This window comes from Macaca fascicularis, chromosome 19, assembly GCF_037993035.2.
Source record: "Macaca fascicularis isolate 582-1 chromosome 19, T2T-MFA8v1.1".
Lineage (NCBI taxonomy): Eukaryota > Metazoa > Chordata > Mammalia > Primates > Cercopithecidae > Macaca > Macaca fascicularis.
In genome coordinates, this window is record NC_088393.1 from 11,370,944 (window position 1) to 11,390,307 (window position 19,364).

At 56.3% G+C, this 19,364-nt stretch overlaps 1 protein-coding gene across 20 annotated transcripts in view; it reads left to right on the forward strand.

Annotated features, from left to right (window-relative positions):
- DNM2 (dynamin 2) overlaps positions 1 to 19,364 on the forward strand; it is a 110,053-nt gene that overhangs the window by 84,786 nt on the left and 5,903 nt on the right. For 6 of the 20 annotated variants that reach the window (XM_005587975.4, XM_074025894.1, XM_005587976.4 and 3 more), the window contains 4 exons: positions 114 to 184; positions 4,081 to 4,132; positions 9,283 to 9,396; positions 16,631 to 16,740. In XM_005587975.4, coding sequence (XP_005588032.1) covers positions 114 to 184; positions 4,081 to 4,132; positions 9,283 to 9,396; positions 16,631 to 16,740 — 347 coding nt within the window. Of the gene's footprint in view, positions 1 to 113; positions 185 to 1,780; positions 1,811 to 4,080; positions 4,133 to 5,603; positions 5,616 to 9,282; positions 9,397 to 16,630; positions 16,741 to 19,364 lie in introns of all 20 variants that reach the window. The other 14 variants (XM_005587967.4, XM_005587968.4, XM_045378495.2 and 11 more) reach the window with 3 other exon arrangements.

A 19,364-nucleotide genomic window follows, 5' to 3' on the forward strand; every position in this document is an offset into this window, starting at 1 on the left:
AAGCCTCCTAGTTCGCACGCCTTCTCTGCTGGCAAGACCAGGAAATGCTCCTGTCACCACCCCCGCTTACCAGGCTTGGCCCTGTACTCACAGTGACCCCCACTTTCCCCCAGATTCTTCTGCTGATCGACATTGAACAGTCCTACATCAACACGAACCACGAGGACTTCATCGGGTTTGCCAAGTAGGTACTTTTGGAGACAGTGGCTGGTCGGGCGGCACCAGTCCTTACTCTTAGATCCAAGGAGGTGATCGAGTTGGGATTCTCTGAGAGGGTGGGGGTCACACAGTCTCTATCGGGGGTCCTGGGGTGAAGGCAGAGCCACCTGAGAATATCTGGACACTCTCCTGGGCTGATAGTGGTCCACTGTCCCAAACCAACGCGCCTTCTGTGGGGCATCCCTGTGGTTAGTTTCGGGAGAGGGCAGTGCTATGGTCAGACCGGCAGGGAGAGGGCGAAGCCAGCCAGCTGCTGCACCCCCTCTCCCACAGGACTTGTCAGAGCCTTTAGCGACCAGTGGGCAGCTTTTCGCAGACTCTGCCCCTTCATGGACAGCATCTCGTGGGCTCAGGGCTCCAGAAGCTGCTCTTTGGGAACTGCTGCCTGGGGTCTCCCTCGCTTCAAGGCGTACACTGTAGATTTAAACCAGAACTTTCCATGGCACCTAGATGAGGGCCCAGATCGGGGAGCTCTGATTTCAGCAGGATGTCGCTATCAGTGCTAGTGGTCTCAGGCATCACCCGCCGATTCCTTCAGTCCCTCGGCGCGCCTGGGCCTCACTCAGATGGTTGGGGAGGCTCACGCAGGCCTTCCTGCCTGAGGCGGGCTGGATGGTGCCGCTGGTATGCCCTCTCGTGAGGCCCTGTGACAGAGCAGTGGGCAAACCCACACCCAGCTCCCCACCCTCAGAGGAAGGCCCCATGCAGGGAACCAACAGGGACACAGGCCGTTACAGCGTAGTGTGCTGGGTGGGGCCGTGCGGGGCCTGTCGAGGTCCAGAGGGCGGCTGTTGGGCCTTGCCTTGACGGGCCAGGCAGGCTTCCTAGGGGAGGGCCTCTAGAGCCAAATCTCAGGCTATGTGGTTACCGGATAGAACGTTTATTGGTGCACCTGACAAAGCTGATTGAGGACCTGTTCTGTGCTGGGCACCAGGTAGGTGGGGAGAAAGGAGGAAGGCAAAGAAAGGAATGAGGGCGGCCGGGCGCGGTGGCTCAAGCCTGTAATCCCAGCACTTTGGGAGGCCGAGACGGGCGGATCACGAGGTCAGGAGATCGAGACCATCCTGGCTAACACGGTGAAACCCCGTCTCTACTAAAAAAATACAAAAAACTAGCCGGGCGCAGTGGCGGGCGCCTGTAGTCCCAGGTACTCGGGAGGCTGAGGCAGGAGAATGGCGTGAACCCGGGAGGCGGAGCTTGCAGTGAGCTGAGATCCGGCCACTGCACTCCAGCCTGGGTGGCAGAGCGAGACTCCGTCTCAAAAAAAAAAAAAAAAAGAAAGGAATGAGGGCCTCATCAGAACCCCTCCTAGAGATGAGCTGAGGGCCCTGACTGGGCCTCCCCTGCCTGTGGGAGGCAGCCCCCCGCCCTGCGCTCCCGGCTGACAGGTGTGTATGGGCTCACAGCGCTGGTCCCCATCTTTGGTTTGCTGCTGTTTTCCTCACCTTGATGTCTCTGCTTCTCGCACTTCATCCACAGTTCCTTCTCACAATCTCTCCTGTTTTTCCTTTGACCACTCCACTCTTTCCTCTGGATTCCTGGGCCTTCCCACTTACCCCAGCTGTTACTATACTGAGCAGCTGGTGACCTGGTGGGTATTGCCTGCTGTGTGCCTTTGCCCTGGTGTGTGAACGGGTACGCCCTGGCCGGGTGGCCCCAGCCCTGGGTGGGACGTCCCCGGGGCCCGCTGAAGAGCTATGGGGTGCTGAAGAGCCAGGGCCACCGTTGGGCCTCCGGGCCAGGACCTTGACCGCACCAGCTGTAGCCCCTGCTGTTTCAGAGCCTGCAGGCTGGGGAGGTGGAGTCTCTAAGCAAAGTGTCACAAGGACGATGAGAGCAGGAAGAGAGGGTAGGGGATAGGCTGTGGGAAAGGGGAGCCAGGGATGTGGCCTGGAGAGATCTTCCTGAAGAAGTCAGGTGATGCAGGGGGCACACCAGAGAATTGAACCTAGGGAAGGACGGCTACAAGACCAGGCAGGTGGAGATAAGAGAGCCAGAGGCCAGGCCCTGTTATCAGGAGGGCCCTGCAGGTCCAGGGGAGGATTCTGGATTTTCCCCCAAGACACCAGGATGCTTCCGATTAGGTCCAGGCTCAGGAGAGGGGCCACCTTGTGGGCTGCTATTTGAGGGAGCCCTGGCAAGGGTGGGAGCCAGGAGGCCCTTAGGAAAAGCACCTCTGGGGCATCACTTGTCACCCAGCCATCACTGTGAAGGTTGGCTCAGCTCAGTGCCACCTCCTTCAGATGCTGCTGATCAAAATCCTTCTTGTGCTTAGATGTTCTGGACTTCCCATTACCCTCCAAATAAAATATTATAAACAGGGCCCAGGCCTGGTGCAGTGGCTCATGCCTGTAATCCCAGCACTTTGCAGGAGGCCAAGGTGAGTGGATCGCTGGAGCCCAGGAGTTTGAGACCAGCCTGGGCAACATGGTGAAACCCTGTCTCTATAAAAAAATACAAAAATTAACTGGGCGTGATGGTGGTGCGTAATCTCAGCTACTCAGGAGGTTGAAGTGGGAGAATGACCTGAGCCTGGGAAGTCAAGGTAGTGAGTCATGATCACACCAGGGCTCTCCAGCCTGGGTGACAGAGTGAGACTCTGTCTCAAAAATAAATAATAAACAGCCCAGATGAGCAGCCCTATAATAAACTTATTGAATGTTGGGGATAACATTGGATAAAATTCTGCCTTTGTTCTTAGTTTTCCAGTTCTTAGTTTTCCAGCCTTTTCTGATCTAGAAACAGAAGCCTACTTTCTCCCTTATCCTACAGCCAACTTGCACTCTAAAACAAAACCCCCAAGGTAGTCAGGAAAGGAAAGTGACCAAGCTGATTTGCTTCTCCATATTGTTCTGAAAGTTTCAGCCAAAGCAATAAGAAAAGAAAAGAAAATGTGATGGATAAGTAACAGGAGATGTACGTTGTTTGCAAGTGATCATATGATTGTCAGAGTAGAAAATATACTGGAACCGTAAGGTGGTGGAGTAGGTGTCCACATATAAAATATAGTGGGTTTTGTCTATGTTGGCATGAACTAGCCAGGAAGGAGGATGGATAAAGAAGAAAAGAGATCTGGGATTGTGGCTGCATAGGAACCTTATAGAAACACACCCTGTAGACCTTGGATGTCCTCTAAATTTGGGTCAGGAGTCGTGCAAGATACGTGCCGTTTCATGGCCAGCAGCTGTCCCACACTCTGATGTCGAGGACTGGATGGCTCTGTGGTTAGAGCCACTTACAGGCTGGTGTTGGGATCAAATCATGAGAAGAGTAGGAAGAAGGGCCGGGCGCAGTGGCTCATGCCAGTAATCCCAGCACTTTGGGAGGTGGAGCCAGGTGGATCCCTTGAGTCTAGGAATTTAAGACCAGCCTGGGCAACATAGCGAAATCTCATCTCTATAAAAAATCAAAAATTAGCTGAGCCTGGTGGTGTGCACCTTTGGTTCCAGCTACCCGGGAGACTGAGGCAGGGGAGTTACATGAGCCCGGGAGGTCAAGGCTGCAGTGAGCTGTGATTGCGCCACCGCAGTCATCTTAGGCAACACCTTCTCACAATTCCTCTTAGAAACTCCGGGATCCTAGTGACATCTGGAAGTAACCAACACTTTAGTAAGTCGGCTGAGCTGAGGGCCTAAGAAGCCTCAATCGAACCAGATACATTTTCTTGTTCCGTGTGCCCAGGCCGTTGCCCTTGTGCAGCTCCTTGTGTGCAGGGGGCTTCTCTCTGCCTCTGCCTCTGCCTCTGCCTCTGCCTCTGCCTGCTCACTTGGTCCCCAGGGAGAGAATGGCCACATGCGCCTCTTGCCCTTCTTCCCCCTCAGCATCCTGTCCACATGAACCCTGTCTGTTCTTTGATTTCAGTGCCCAGCAGAGGAGCACGCAGCTGAACAAGAAGAGAGCCATCCCCAATCAGGTAGCACACCCCTCTGCAGCCTGCCACTCTACCCTGGGGGGTGGGAGGACACTAAATGACAGCCCAGCCCCAGGGATGGAGCTCGGCCTGTGGAAAGCGCCCCCACAGCCTCAGTACCAGGCCATCTGCTCTCTCGGCCTCTGGAGGCCACTTAGGAATAGACACTTCTGGGAGATGGTCTAAGAGCCGATACTCTGGCAGGGCCTAGTGGGCACATTTTACCCACCCAAAAGACCGTATGTGCTATCCAAGGCCAGGGTTAGAACTTGACTCTTGGCTGGGCATGGTAGTTCACGCCTGTAATGCCAGCATGTTGGGAGGCTGAGGTGGGAGGATCACTTGAGGCTAGGAGTTTGAGACCAGCCTGGGCAACACAGAAAGACCCTGTCTCTACAAATCATATTTAAAAATGAGCTGGTTGTGGTGGCTCATGCCTATCACCCCAGCTACTTAGGAGGCCAAGGCAGGAGGATCACTTGAGCCCAGCAGTTCATGACCATCCAGGGCAATACAATGCAACCTCGTCTTAAAAATTAATAATAGGCCGGGCACAATGGCTCACACCTGTAATTCCAGCACTTTAGGAGGCCGAGGCGGGTGGATTGCCTGAGCTCAGGAGTTTGAGACCAGCCTGGCTAACATGGCAAAACCCCATCTCTACTAAAAATACAAAAATTAGCTGGGAGTGGTGGTGGGCGCCTGTAGTCGCAGCTACTCGGGAGGATGAGGCAGGAGAATGGCGTGAACCCAGGAGGCAGAGCTTGCAGTGAGCCAAGATTGTGCCACTGCACTCCAGCCTGGAAAACAGAGTGAGATTCCATCTCAAAAAAAAAAAAAAAACAAAAAAAGAGTTAGAGACCAGCCTGGCCAACATGGTGATATCCCATCTCTACTAAAATACAAAAAATTAGCCAGGCATGATGGTGGGTGCCTGTAATCCCAGCTACTCAGTAGACTGAGACAGGAGATTCACTTGAACCCAGGAGATGGTGGTTATGGTGAGCCGAGATCGCACCACTGCAATCTGGCCTGGGCGGCCGAGCGAGACTCCATCTCAAAAAAAAGAAAAAAAAGGAAACCCATAATCTTTGCAAAATTTCGCCTATGTCCCTCCCTTCTCCCCACTGGGCAGGGGTGGGGGCGGGGACTCCGCCGTGTATCTTGCACGATCATAGAGCCTACTGGAAGGAGGAACGTAACCATTGCATGATTTATTTTTGCGCTTGCTGTAGGTAATACATATGTTGTTGCTTTTTTGTTTCTTGAGATGATAATGAATTAAATATTAACACCATGAATATGATTAATAGCATGTAATTTTTTTCTTTTGCTGTTTTTTCCCCTGATTTTCTCTTCTCCTGTTTTTGTGCTTTTCCTGCTTTTTCTTTGTCCCCTTCACGTCCCTTCCATCTCTTTTCCTCTGCCTGCTCTTCCCTGATTCACCCACAACCCTAACTTTGCATATTCAAAGGGGGAGATCCTGGTAAGTACATGCTTAGTGTGGTAGCAAACGTTAGAGAATCTAGTGGTGATGGAGACCCCACCCACCCCTTAACATTCCCTGTTCCCCATCCCCTCCAAATAACAAAAATACTAAAAATCAAGCTAACCTAGAAACCCCATGCCACAGCCGGCGCTGGACTGCGCGTTGCCCTGGGTTTAAGTTGACTCACACAGGCACTAACTGAACCGCCACCCTTGAAGGCACACTCCTGCAGCCAGTTCCTGGCAGGTTTTCCTGGTTTCCTGTAGGTCAGGGATGGCAAATACTTACACACTGCCCCTGCCTCCCCTCATATCCCTGACTGTGGAAGATCTCGCTTAAGCCAGACCAGAATTCATTCTTGGCACTGCCCCTCCTCCTCCTCTCTCCTATGCAGATGTCACTCATGGATCAGAGCATATTTTTCCACATGGCAGAAATCTTCCCCTCTTGTGCCCATGGCAGACATGGCTAGTTGATACAGCATTCTTTGCCTTATGCCGCTCCTCTAGCACATGCCCATGGCAGACATTGCTAATCAATCCTGGCATTCTTTCCAAATAAACTTGCCAGCATTCCTGTTCTATAGCAGATGTGGCTAAGTTATCAAGGTATTGTTTTTTTCCCCATATGATACCCTCTTCTCTACGCATGGCAGGCATGACTAGTCAATCAGGAGCCCCTTTCCTAGATGCTGCCTCTTGTCCTCCGGATAAACTGATGAGACTCTTCTGTTGCACTTATCCCTTTCTCCTATCCTTTGCCTGTAACAGGCAACACTAATTGATCCTAGCACCGTTTCCTGCCACGCTCAGAATTCTCACCACAGTGCTCCAGGTATCTCGTACCAGTCGATTGACATGGCCCCCAAGATGAATCATATTTGCTGTCCGTCCCTGCTGTGGGTAACACCTCCTTCCTTTGTGCACAGCCCTCAGCTGGGGCTCAGTGTGGGGCGTAAGATGGGCGTGAGACCCAGTCCAGCCCAGCCCAGTGGGAAGCAGCCTGCTACTCATATCTGAGAGCTGAGCCCAGTTCAAGGAGCTCGCCTCTAGGCAGCTGGCCTCAGCCCGGCTCTCACACTTGGACAGCACAGTCTGGGCCTCCAGTCCTAGCAGGGGCTCACTTTTGCTGGACATTCTCCCACTGCCAGCCACCAAGGCACTGGTCATCCCTGCCACTGCCCTCTAGCAGGGATCTTCTGGCAATCCCAGGGTCTTTCTTGTAGCTGAGCCGATCTTATGCCAGGGCCTTGCTGCTCCCAGGGCCTGGGTGGTGCAGATACGGCCATGGGTGGGGGCAGTGACGGGAGGAATCATTTGGCCTTAGGCTTGTGGTTTTCAGGTTCCTCACGTATTTCCCCCAGTCCCCTTGAATTTGACAGGCCAAGGCCAGGAACCTGCTTCTCCCTTGCACCCCAAGAGGTTAGGTGTTCCTCTTTTCCTACCAGAGGCCACATAGCCCAGCCCTGTCATGAGTGTGGCCGTGGCCTCTGGGTCTCCCAGCTGTGGTTTCCCCGGGAGACTCGGGGCAGGACCCTCACACAGGAAAGAGGCTGGAGCAGCCTGCCAGGGGATCCCTGCTCTGCCACCCCCTGCCTGCCCTGCCGCCCATGCCGCCCCATGTGCCTGCCTGCCTGTCACTGTGCACCCCAGCCCGCGACGGCCTGCAGCCTCTTCTGTCTCTCCCACCCCCACTTTCTTCTAAGCCCAGTCCCATTGGGATGTGTCCCTTGGATGCAAACCTGACTTTCTGCTGAGGCCTGGCCCCTCCCTTTTCTCTGGGTCACAAGTTGTGGATGGCTGACGGTGCCTGTGTTCGCCACCCACAGCTTGCAGCTCCCTGGGGTGAGATTTTGTCTCTGAACCCATGTGGAGAAGGGCACCTCAGGGCTTCTGCCAGACCTCCTGCCCCGAGGCTCGGTGTGCCATCCCCAGCATGGCCCCGATCAGTGCCCTGGCCCTGTGGCCATGTACCCCAAAGCGTAGCATGGGCCCTGTCCTCCAGCTCTGAGCAACACTAAGCCCGGCTGGAGGCAGGAGAGCCAGGCCACCGAGGGGTGCGTGGGCACATCCCTCTCCTTGGGATCCAGGCCAGGCCTAGGAGTATGGAGGCCTCACATTTCTCTGGGGGAGCGCTGACAGCCTGTCTCCCTGTTTTCCCTCACCTGGTTGTCATTCAGTCACGGAACCAGGGCCTACTAAGCACTCGTTCTGTGCCCAGCCCTGGACTGAGACAAGGCAGTGCACCCACCCCGCTCCCCCGGGTGAATGGCGGCATTCCCAGAATGCCAGGCCTGATGCTAACACCAGGACCTCCTGGGCAGACCAGGAAGAGCTCGTCACTGCACTCCCAGAGGGGATGCTGTGACCTCACAGGGGCTGCTGGCCTCAGCCCCCTCACCCACCACCAGGCAGCCTGTGAATGGCCAGATGCCAGGGGTCACTGCCTGCTCCAAACAACTGTGAGAGTCCTGTCTGCTCATCCCACGGAGGGAGAAGTCCGTACCCTTGGCCTTAACAAGGGGCACCCGGTGGCATCTCATGCTGTCCCCAGCCTGGGCAGTGACTTCTGCATGGTTCAGGGGTCCCTGGGTACTCTTTAGCCACCTCTGTCTTCATGGCCACCTGGGGCTTAGCACTCACATCCAGCCACCAAGGAGCCACCGGAACTGTGGGCTGGTGGCCCTGTTCAGAATGACAGGCCTGGGGTGGGTCAGGGTAGTCCGGGTGAAGCCCCTCCAGAGGACTGCCCCTGACTAGGACAGCATCTGGGCCCCAGACGGATTCCTGGAGACCCCATCTCTGGCACTCCTGTCGTGCCATGCCCTGCCATGCCCTGCCCCAGGGGGCGCACGCTAGCCCTTCGCAGCTGTCCGTGGCCACGCTCAGCCCACCCTTTGTAGCTTGGCCAAGTCTGTCAGTGCCTGGGTCCCAGGCCGCCCTGTGCGTGCCTCTGTGTGCTTCCCGCAGTTCCCAGGGCCCCTGTCCTGAGGGGGGTGGGGAGCTCTGGCCCACACATGCCTCCAGCGGCCAGGGAGCGTGGGAGCACAGCCCCCAGGCTGCCTGCCGTTAGCTGTCAGGTGAGTCCCTGAACAGGCCTGGGTTCTGACCCCCACTCAGATGACACCTACAGCCACACGATCCCCATCCATGGGGTCTCCCAGCCCAGAACCCTGATGTGTCAGTAAAAAGGACGACCACCAGGCTTGCAGCCAGCTTGGGACATGAGCCGCGCTCCTTCAGTGTGCTTGGAGAAGGCCCCTGGGCTCACACCTTTGACCCTAGCCCTCTGTGTGGATGCCACCCTTGGAAGCTTATCTCACGCAAACAAGTGCAGTTCCTCAGATGTCACATTTCATTTGCCACAACCCCACACACAAGCCCCAGGGACTCCTCCTGTGGACCCCTTTCTGTCAGGCCTCCGTGACTCTGTCCCCCATCAGCCCCTGACCCAGTGAATCTGCCCACCTGCCCAGGTGGCACCCCATGTTGGTTTCCAGCTGGACATGCTTGGCACAGGGTGGAACTGGGTTTCCTGGGCTTCGGGGCTGGAGGTGTCTATCGCAGTCCCTGGCTTCCCACTGAGCTGTGGGCGTGGCTGCTGCGCTGGGGGATGGCTGGGGCGCGGAGCGAGGTTCTCCGCTAAGCTGCGCGCTTCCCCCCAGGTGATCCGCAGGGGCTGGTTGACCATCAACAACATCAGCCTGATGAAGGGGGGCTCCAAGGAGTACTGGTTTGTGCTGACTGCAGAGTCGCTGTCCTGGTACAAGGATGAGGAGGTGAGTAGCAGGTGGGAGCAGGGCTGCTGGGGGAGGTGGGGCAGCCAGGGAAGAGCGGGTGGGCGCTCCCTCTGGGCAGAACTCATTCAGTCACTGCGCCACTCGGCCCCAGAGTCACCACTAGGACCATAACCCACCGCGCACAGTGGCTCCTGCTTATAATCCCAGCACTTTGGGAGGCCAAGGCAGGCAGATCACGAGGTCAGGAGTTCGAGATCAGCCTGACCAACATGATGAAACCCTGTCTCTACTAAAAATACAAAAATTAGCCAGGAGTGGTGGCACGTGCCTGTAATCGCAGCTACTCAGGAGGCTGAGGCAGGAGAATCGCTTGAATCCAGGAGGCAGAGGTTGCAGTGAGCCGAGATTGTGCCATTGCACTCCAGCCTGGGCAACAGAGCGAGACTCCGTCTCAAGCAAGCAAGCAAACAAACAAAACACAACCATAACCCAGGGCTGGAGAGCAGCCACTGTGTGCCAAAAGACTCACATTGTAGCTGGCCCCCATGGGGCCAGCTCCTAGAGTGCAAAAGGGATATGGCGGGTAACAGAGTCACTGGCAGGCTAGAAACAGGCCCTGGCCTCCAGTGCCACTGCGACTGCCCCGTGCTCAAGAGAAGAGACCATGCCTAAGGGTCAGGGGCTCAGGCATGCAACCAGCCTCCAGGGGCTCCATCACTTACAGGCTCAGTCAGGCCCTTTGCTTCTCTGGGCCTCGGTTTTTCTATCTGCGAAGTGGGCTAGAATGGTCCCTGCCCACTGTGCGGTGCTTGGCCACAGTGTGCAGAACGATCCCCACATGCTCGTCATTATGGGAAGGAAGTGGAGAGGCCCCTGGGTGATGGTGACTGCAGGGAGCAGTGTTGAGTGCTGAGTCATGGGAGGGACTCGTTCACTGCGAGTGAGGGGGCAGGCCTCGAGCAAGGACACTGCCGACCGGCCCCTGCTCTCCATGCTGACCCAGCATCCCTCCTGATTGTCCTGTGTAAAAAAAAGATCCATAATGTTTGACATATTTATGGGGTCCCTCTGATGTTTTATTAGATGCACAGAGTACGTAGTGCTCACGGCAGGCTGTTTGTGGCGTCTGTCACTTTGGAATTCCTCATTTCCCTGTGTTCAGAACAGTTCAGGTCCTCTCTTCTAACTACTATGAAATATACAAGGCCGGGCACGGTGCCTCAGGCCTATAATCCCAGCACTTTGGGAGGCCGAGGTGGGAGGATGGCCTGAGTTCAGGCGTTCAAGACCAGTTTGAGCAACATAGCATTACCCTGTCTCTTAAAACTCAAAAAAAATTAGCTGGGCATGGTGGCGAATTCTTGTAGTCCCAGCTACCCAAGAGACTGAAGTGGGAGGGTCAGTCACTTGAGCCCAGGAGATGGAGGCTGTAGTGAGCTGTGATCGCACCACTGCACTCCAGCCTGGGTGACAGAGTGAGAGACTCCGTCTCAAAAAAAAAAAAAAAAAAAAAAAATAGGCTGGGCGTGGTGGCTCACGCCTTTAATCCCAGCACTTTGGGAGGCCAAGGCGGGTGGATCACCTGAGGTCAGGAGTTCGAGACCAGCCTGACCAACATGGAGAAACCCCATCTCTACTAAAAATACAAAATTAGCCTGGCGTGGTGGCGCATACCAGTAATCCCAGCTACTTGGGAAGCTGAGGTGGGAGAATCGCTTGAACCCGGGAGGCACAGGTTGCGGTGAGCCGAGATTGTGTTATTGCACTCCAGCCTGGGCAACAAGAATGAAACTCTATCTCAAAAAAAAAAAAAAAAAAAAACCACCAGACAATTGTTAACTATAGTCTTAACTGTGGTCACCCTGCTCTGCTGTTGAACAATAGAAGTTAATGCCTTTTCTCCAACTGTATGTTTGTACCCATTAGCCCACCTCCCTTTACCCCTTACCTATCCCTACCTTTCCCAGCCTCTAGTATTTATCCTTCTACTCTCCACCTCTGTGAGATCCCCTCTTCTACCTTTTTTTACCTCCCACATATGAATGACAACATGCAAGATTTGTCTTTTTGTGCCTGGCTTATTTCACTTCACATAATGGCTTCCAGTTCCATTCATGTGGCTGCAAATGACAGGATCTCATTCTTTTTTATGGCCCTGATCAACCCATTTCTTGCTTAATTCTCCTGACGTAACCATGGCTTAGTGGCCTGGAAGCGAAGCCACTTCTGTGTGACAGCTTGTTGATGCTCTGATGAGGTCCAGGTTGGCTTTCAAGAGTCCCTGGCAAAGGGAGCTGTGTTTCTCTCAGTGTCCCGGTTGCTCCGGGAGAAGACTGCAGACTGTCCTGTGAGCCATGGCTGTGTTACGTGGGCAGTGGATTTGCGTCTGTCATAGAGGCCCAAAACGAAGGCACTTAAAGAGATAAAGTCTCTTTCTTGCTCACGTCTCAGTGAGCTTGGTGATCCTGTGCTGCGAGGCTGTCCAGGGCCTGGCTCTGCCTCTCCTGTTGCCACCTTAACACAGGGTTCCCTTCATAGTTTAAAATGGCTGCCCCATGCCCATCACCATGTGGCTTCTAGCAGCCCGAAGAAGGGAAAGAAGGGCCTCTGTGTGTGGGAACTGTGAGTCCAGCTAATAGTTCTAGCACTTTCTAAGAAGGAAGTGGATATTGGTTGTTTCTGAGCATGACAGCTGGGGCTTGACACCCAGAATTCACCAGGATATCGATTGAGTGGCATCAACCCTTCGTGTCTCGTCTCCCCACAGGACTGTGGCCTGTCCCCTCTGGACTGCAGGAGCCGGTGGGGGAGTTCTGGTACTTGAGCCCAGCACTGTGCTTGGCTCACCGCATGTGTCCCAGGTTTTGTCCTGGTGGCTACCAGTATCAAGTCCTCCCAGCTCCTCTCTGTAGGAGGGAACCTACCCACCTACCCCTAGTTCACAGAGGAGGAGCTGGAGGCTGTGTCAGGTGCAGGGCCAGCTGGCCAGTCCCCATGGTCCCTGGGATGGCACAGCCACCAGCTCAGTCCAGGCAACCTCAGTGGAGAGGCTGGGGTTGCCTGAGTCCCCTGGAGCCACCCTGCCTGGCTGTCTTCCCCTTGGGTTTGAGGGAATGCCCTGTGGGAGTACCCCCGACTGGGGGCTTGCTGGCAGCCACTTCAGCCCCAGGACAGGCAGGACTTGGCTTGGAAGTTCCAGGCTTAGAGAGAAGGCAGGTTGGAGGGCCCCGGCTGGCCCCAGGGAGGAGCAAAGAGAGGAGGGCCTCGTGGCTGTGAACCCCTGCTCTGTGCTGGGCTCATTGGCTAAGAGCCCACTGAGGCCACACCTGAGGAGAACCCTGCTCCCCGTGAGGAAACCCTCACGCTTGCCATTTGGGTGGCTCTGTGGTCACCCCCGTCTAAGGCTCTGAGCAGTGACTTGCCCCACGTCGGGGAGCGGGGGAGGGTCCCCTCTGGGGTGGACGCTTCTCCGGTGCACGTCTGCAGGCCCATGCTCCCTGACCTGAGGGACACCCCAGCCCGACATCCAGACACCTCCGCCCAGCCCAGGCCTGATGTCCCCTTGACCGAGGGCGCTGGGGTGAAAGGGTCATCCCACTCCACACGAGGCCAGACGCTCATCTCTGGAATGTTCCGGAAGCCTCAGGAGCCCTGAGGCCTCTGCGGGACTCTGGGGTGCTATTTCTTAACCCAGGGTGGTGGAGTCTGCTGAGCCACCATGCAAACATTTCTGGGGTCCCTGTGGAACCTTCCAGAACCTCAGATCCAGCGAACCTCATGGGGTTGGGATGTGGGAGGAGTGTGGGGCCAGGCGTGGTCTGCAGTCTTCTCCCTGCCTCACGCTCCTCTAGGAACTCACGTGTCCGGATCGGATGGCTCCTCAAAATGGCCGGGGTGGGGTGGGGTGCCCTTCACTTTCCTCCCCTCTTTCCTCCTTGCAGTCAGAAAGCAGCCTGCGCTGTGGCGTGTGGGCTGTCGGGCCGGCTGAGAGCTGGTCCCCTGCCTTTCAGCTTAGGGCTGTGGGGACCTTCCAGGGTCCCCTGGGTGGGAGTGCCAGGCCTGGGGCGGCGAGCCCTGGAGGAGCCTCTGGGCCTGAACCTTACCCTGCCGGCTCTCTGCCTGGCAGCACTGCAAGTCTGGTTGTCAGATCTCTTCTCTCACATGAGGGGCCCTTCGTGTTTTCCTCATCTCAGGGTTGAAAGCCAGAGCCCCCGACCCTCCTGTGGAGCCCCAGATTGGAGTCTGGAGCAGCGGTGGGAGAAGGGCCGGGCACCGGCCGTAATGAGAAACAGCCGACCTGTGAAAGGGGCACTGTGTGCGCCCCAGACACAAAGCAGGCTCTAGTCAGGAGGGGGTAGCCATGGAACGTGTCCCCTACCACCACCCAAGTTAGGATCCCAGCAGGGAACCTTGGAGTCACACATGTGGCAGCCACCCCTGAGGATCAGGCCACCCTCTTAGATGCCTCAGTGGGACGCAAGACATCGGTATCTCTTTATTTAAAGATTAAACGAGAAGACGTTTATAGCCATGGGGTGGGGATGGCGGACTGATAGGGCCAGGGCCCCCAACCCCTCGGCCGGCCTCAGGGCTCCCTCTGCCTTTCCCCAGCACCTCTTCTCCCACCCAGGCCCTCGAATCTTCTATGTCAGGCTTCACCGCAGTGGGAAACGGGGTGGTGGAAAATGACACTCACCTGCCGGCGAGTTTGGGGGGCCTGTCTCGACGCGCCGCTCACCCAAGCCCAGCCTAACCAATGTGCAGACTACTGTACACGTTGAGAGCCTCCTGAACAGGTAGTCTGAACACTGGGTTGGCGAGGCCGGCTGTCCATCCCGCAGCACCCCCCAGGCAGACGCTGGAGCCACCAGGCCAGGCCGCGCCTGAGCACCTCTGAGCAGCCAGGGAAACCACCACTCCTCCCGAGACGATCCGCTCTGTCCCCTCTGACGTGGCAAGGCTGGGGCCGGCTTGCATCTGGAGAAAGTTCTGGGTTTTCAGGAAATCCTAAAGAGTGGGGGAGGCGGAGGCAGGAGGCAGGGTTTGGGATCGTGGCTTCTGGGCTCAGGAGAAAGTCTGACTCTCTGGGGGTCGGGGGTGGGGAGGAGGGGCGCACACATGCCTCTGTGTGTGTGTGTGTGTGCGCGCGCGCGTGTGTGTGTGCGCGAGTGTGTGTGCCGGCAGCCCCAGGAAGGCGGCCACTGCTTTCTGGGCAGAATCGCACTGTAAACAGTTCCAGATGTGGCGTTAGCTGGAACGGCCTGTGACTCAGTTACTTGGCCCCGCTGGACGGAAGCTTCCGGCTGCATGACACGATAGAGTCAGGACAGCAAAGGCCCTTGGGCAAACGTCCGGGTGGGGGGCAGGGCTTCTGCAGAGCCCCCTCTCCTGGCCCCTTCTAAAGCCCCCAAAACTCTTCCCCGAGAGGCAGGAGGGACTCAGGCCCTGTGTTACCCAGCCTTGCCTGGGATGGGGGGTACAGGCCTTCTTCAACACCCTCCCTCCCTTGGGTCTGCAGCGGCGTCCCTCCCTCCATGGCCACCGGGCCGCTCTTCTACGCTCTGCTCCCTCCACGGCTGCTGGGCCCCTCTTCCTATGCTCTGCCCTGCTTCTTCCTTGCCTAGAAGGCTAATTCTGGAGCCACTCACAAGAGCAACCAAAGAAAATCCCGAGTGCTCATGGGCACCAGCTCTGCAGCGGGCACCGAGCTCCTCCGTCCTCCTTGGACAGATGAGGAAACCGAGGTGCAGATGGGGGGATGGTGGAAGTGGCTTGCCTAAGGGCACACGGCCAGGAAAGGGCAGGGCTGGCATCACCTCAACCATGCTGAGCTCCTAACGCCTTGAGACTGAGCCCATGTGCCAAGCCCACTGCTTCATCCTGGCTTCCCTTGCAAAGTCCTGACACTCCCAGCCGGCCCCCACTTGCCAGGGAGCCCCAGCCGCCTTCTCCACAGTCACTGTGGCTGCTCTTAAACTTGGAGGCGGCAGGCAGGTTAGGCTTTGTGCTGGGGCAGCACAGCGAGGGGACATGAGAGGAGTTTCCAGAGATGGCCCAGGGAGAAGAAAGGCCAGGGGCACTGTGGAGAGGACTGGGCTTTGGGTCACAGGGACCTGGCCTCTGAAGTCCTGCTGTGGCTTGCACTGCCTGCTATGTGGCCTTGGGCAGCCAGCTTCCCTTTCTGAGCTGGGAGGGATCCGTGAACTGAGATGAAGCAGTGCATGGCATGGGTCCCCAAGAGCTGCTGCTGTGGCGGGTGGGCACACATGTCACTGGGTGAGCATGGGGCTCCAGGGTGCTATCCCCAGACTCCGTGACTCCGTGACCCTTGCCCCTGGCTGAGGGGCCCAGCTCCTCTGAGCTGCCCCCTAGCATTTTGGGCAGCCATGCCCGGCACTTGTTTGGTGCTTCCTGAACAGGGCCAACCTTCGAAAGCAAGTGATAGGGCCAGGTGTGGTGGTGCACACCTGTAATCCCAGCACTTCGAGAGGCTTGCTTGAACCCAGGAGTTTAAGACCAGCCTGGGCAACACAGTGAGACCCCATCTCTATTAAAATAATGATAATGATAATAATAAAAAAAGGGACTAAGACTTCTGCAGCACCTGGCCCAGGCGTCAGCTATCCAGCCCTGAGATGTCCTAAAGCGGCCAAGGTTGAAATCTCAGCCCTGCTCCTCTCTGCCTCAGTCTTCACCTCTGTAAAATGGCATCACAGAGGTAACTCACTCCTAGGCTCGTTTCAAAGATGGAGCCCAGATAAAAGTTCCACTCACTCCACGCAAGGCGAGGGGTGGTTTGGTTGCGCATGCAGTCAGCCACATGTCAGCAGTGAACTCAACAGGAGAAACTGAGTCAGTCCAGTGGCAGTCAGCCATCTAGGTCAATAAGCACAGGCAGTCGGGCACCTAGGTCAACAAGTGCAGAATACGTGATGTGTTGTGTGCGGGGAAAGGAGGGTGGAAGTGGGGAAGGTGCGGGTGGAGTTAGGGCAGGAGGGAGCCATGCAGGTGTCTGGATCAGGCAGTGGCCTGGGTCGTCCAAAGGCCCTGGGGTAGGAACCCACCTGGGATACTCAGGGAGCATCATGGAGGGCAGCGTGGCTGGGACAGAGTGACGGACGGGGAGGGGCTGGCAGATGGGCTCATCCACAGCAGCGACCAGCAGCATTGAGAAGCCCCTAGGGCCGGTGGTGCCGCACGCTGCACGCTCTGGCCTGGGGCATCCTGAGTTGTCACGTGGACAGCACAGGGTAACTTTTCCGTCCACCCTCAGGAGAAAGAGAAGAAGTACATGCTGCCTCTGGACAACCTCAAGATACGTGACGTGGAGAAGGGCTTCATGTCCAACAAGCACGTGTTCGCCATCTTCAACACGGAGCAGAGGTGAGGGCCCCAGGGTCCCGGGGAGGGCTCGGGGTGAAGACCAACGGCCTCATTCACACTCCACAGCCTTCACTGAGCACCTGGCTGTCAGCAGCCCCTGCCCTTGGGACCGACCTTCTAGAAAGGGAGTCGGGTGAGAAACAGCAAATGCCAGGGATGCTTCCGGTGCTGGGTCAGAGGTGACCTCTCTGGGCAGAGACGAGGATGAAGGCAGGGTCCAAGTCAGGTGGGAACATGGAGAGTTCTGAGCACAGGGTAACCAGGACCTGGCTCAGGTGCTCGCAGTCGCCCTCTGGTGGCTGAGAGGGAAACAGTATGAGAGGGTGGGAGACCGGGGACCAGGGCAAAGGCCACTGCCTCGTCCAAGTGGGCGATGATGGGGCCACACCCCATAGGGAAGAAGGGTGCAGATTCTGGGTAGAAGAGTCAGGCAGAGCCCTGGTGGGCATGGATATGAGAGAGAAAGACACCGATGGTGACCCTGAGTACCTGGGCCTGAGCTCCGGCACTGCCTGGCTGCTGCCATTGGCCGAGGTGAGGAAGGCAGCGGCGGGGTAGACCTAGAGACAGCCAAGAGCTCCATTTAGTCCAATCCAAGGGAGAGGGCGCATCAGGCAGGCACCTGGATAGATCGAGGAGTGTGACGTCCAGGAACGAGCTCCAGTCTGGGATGTGAACTGGGCAGTCACCATTGTGTAGACAGTATTTCAAGGGATGAAACCAGATGAGCTCCCAGGAGAGTGAAGCTGGAGAATGGGAGGCCCCAGGAAGCTCACAGTACATCTGTCCCATGAAGCAGTGGCTGGAGACTTTAGCAGGGACACTGCTCTCAGGAAGAGACCCGGCTGGCGGGAGGGCTCCTCCCATGCTCAACACAATCGCATTCATCCAGGAAGCAGGGCCCACCTGAGTCAGGGCTTAGCTGTCAGCAAAGGCCTGGTGGTACCCTGAGACCCGCAGGCAGGCACTGACATCCTCCCTGCTGGCCCCAGCACCTCCTTGCCTACTGCTAGGCTACACCCACCAACTCCAGCTGAGTCCCCTGGTTCCCTCCTGCTTTGCTCTGGCTGGCCTAAAGCTCTGAGACCCATTTGTCCACTAGCTGGCCCTGAAAACCTTCATAGCTCTTCTAGGCTTGCCCCTGGCCGTATGGCACCTGGCAGCTGTCCCAGGTCCCTGAGCCGTGTGCCTCCTCTACAGGGAGGGTGACGATATTACCTGATACATCTTTTAAGAGCAGGTTCAGGAAACCCAGAGTAATAGCTGCAAAAACAAGATAGATGGTTGATGGGTTTTTATGTAAATCGAGTCCAGACTTTAGTATCCCAGGCAAAGTGGAGCAGCTCCACAGGGATCGGGATCCAGGCCCTGCATGTTCCTCAGGATTCCACCTGGTGTGCAGAACCCGAGCTCTGCAGTAGGACAGTCCTGCCACGAAATCCTGACTCTTTTTTTTTTGAAACAGAGTTTCGCTCTTGTTGCCCAGGCTGGAGTGCAATGGTGCGATCTCAGCTCACTGCAACCTCTGCCTCCTGGGTTCAAGCGATTCTCCTGCCTCAGCCTCCCGAGTAGCTGGGATTACAGGCATCCACCACCATGCCTGGATAATTTTTTATTTTTAGTAGAGACAGAGTTTCTCCATATTGGTCAAGCTGGTCTCAAACTCCCGACCTCAAGTGATCCACCCACCTCGGCCTCCCAAAGTGCTGGGATGACAGGCATGAGCCACCATGCCTGGCCCAAAACCCTGACTGCTACTTCTTTGCCCAAAATGGCTGCCCAGGCTCCGGCCATTGTGATGATGTTCCAGGCAGCAGCAGAAAGGAAGACAGGAGGAGCTACAAGGGCATGCCTCTCCCCACACAACCCCATCCAGAGGTCGTTCAGGGCAGCCACTTGCTGACCACAAACCCAAGTCTCACTTAAAGGCTTTGGGGGCAGCTTGGCTGTCTCAACCACACCTGCATGTGGGACAGGAAAACATGCATGGCATGTGGCACGGGGCGTGGCCTATAGACCACCATCTGCAAGCATTGTTTAGCATCCATTCCATTTATCTCCCAGCTTTGAGACCCTGGTTCTTTTTTTTTTTTTTTTTTTTTTTTTTTTTTGAGACGGAGTCTTGCTCTGTCACCCAGGCTGGAGTGCAGTGGCGTGATCTCAGCTCATTGCAGCCTCCACCTCCCATGCTTAAGTGATCCTCCCACTTCAGCCTCCCAAGTAGCTGGGGCTACAGGTGCACGCCACCATGCCCAGCTAATTTTTGTATTTTCTGTAGATATGGGGATCTTTCTGTGTTGCTCAGGCTGGTCTCCAGCTCCTGAGCTCAAGCAATCCCCCTGTCTCAGCCTCCCAAAGTGCAAGAATTACAGGTGTGAGCCACCATGCCTAACCTTTACAAAAATTTTTTTGTTTTGTTTTGACACGAAGTCTCACTCTGTCACCCAGGCTGGAGACGGTGGCACAATCTCGGCTCACTACAACCTCTACCTCCCAGGTTTAAGTGATTCTTCTGCCTCAGCCTCCCGAGCAGCTGGGACTACAGGAATGCGTCACCACTCCCGGCTAATTTTTTTTATTTTAGTATTGACGGGGTTTCACCATGTTGGCCAGGCTGGTCTCAA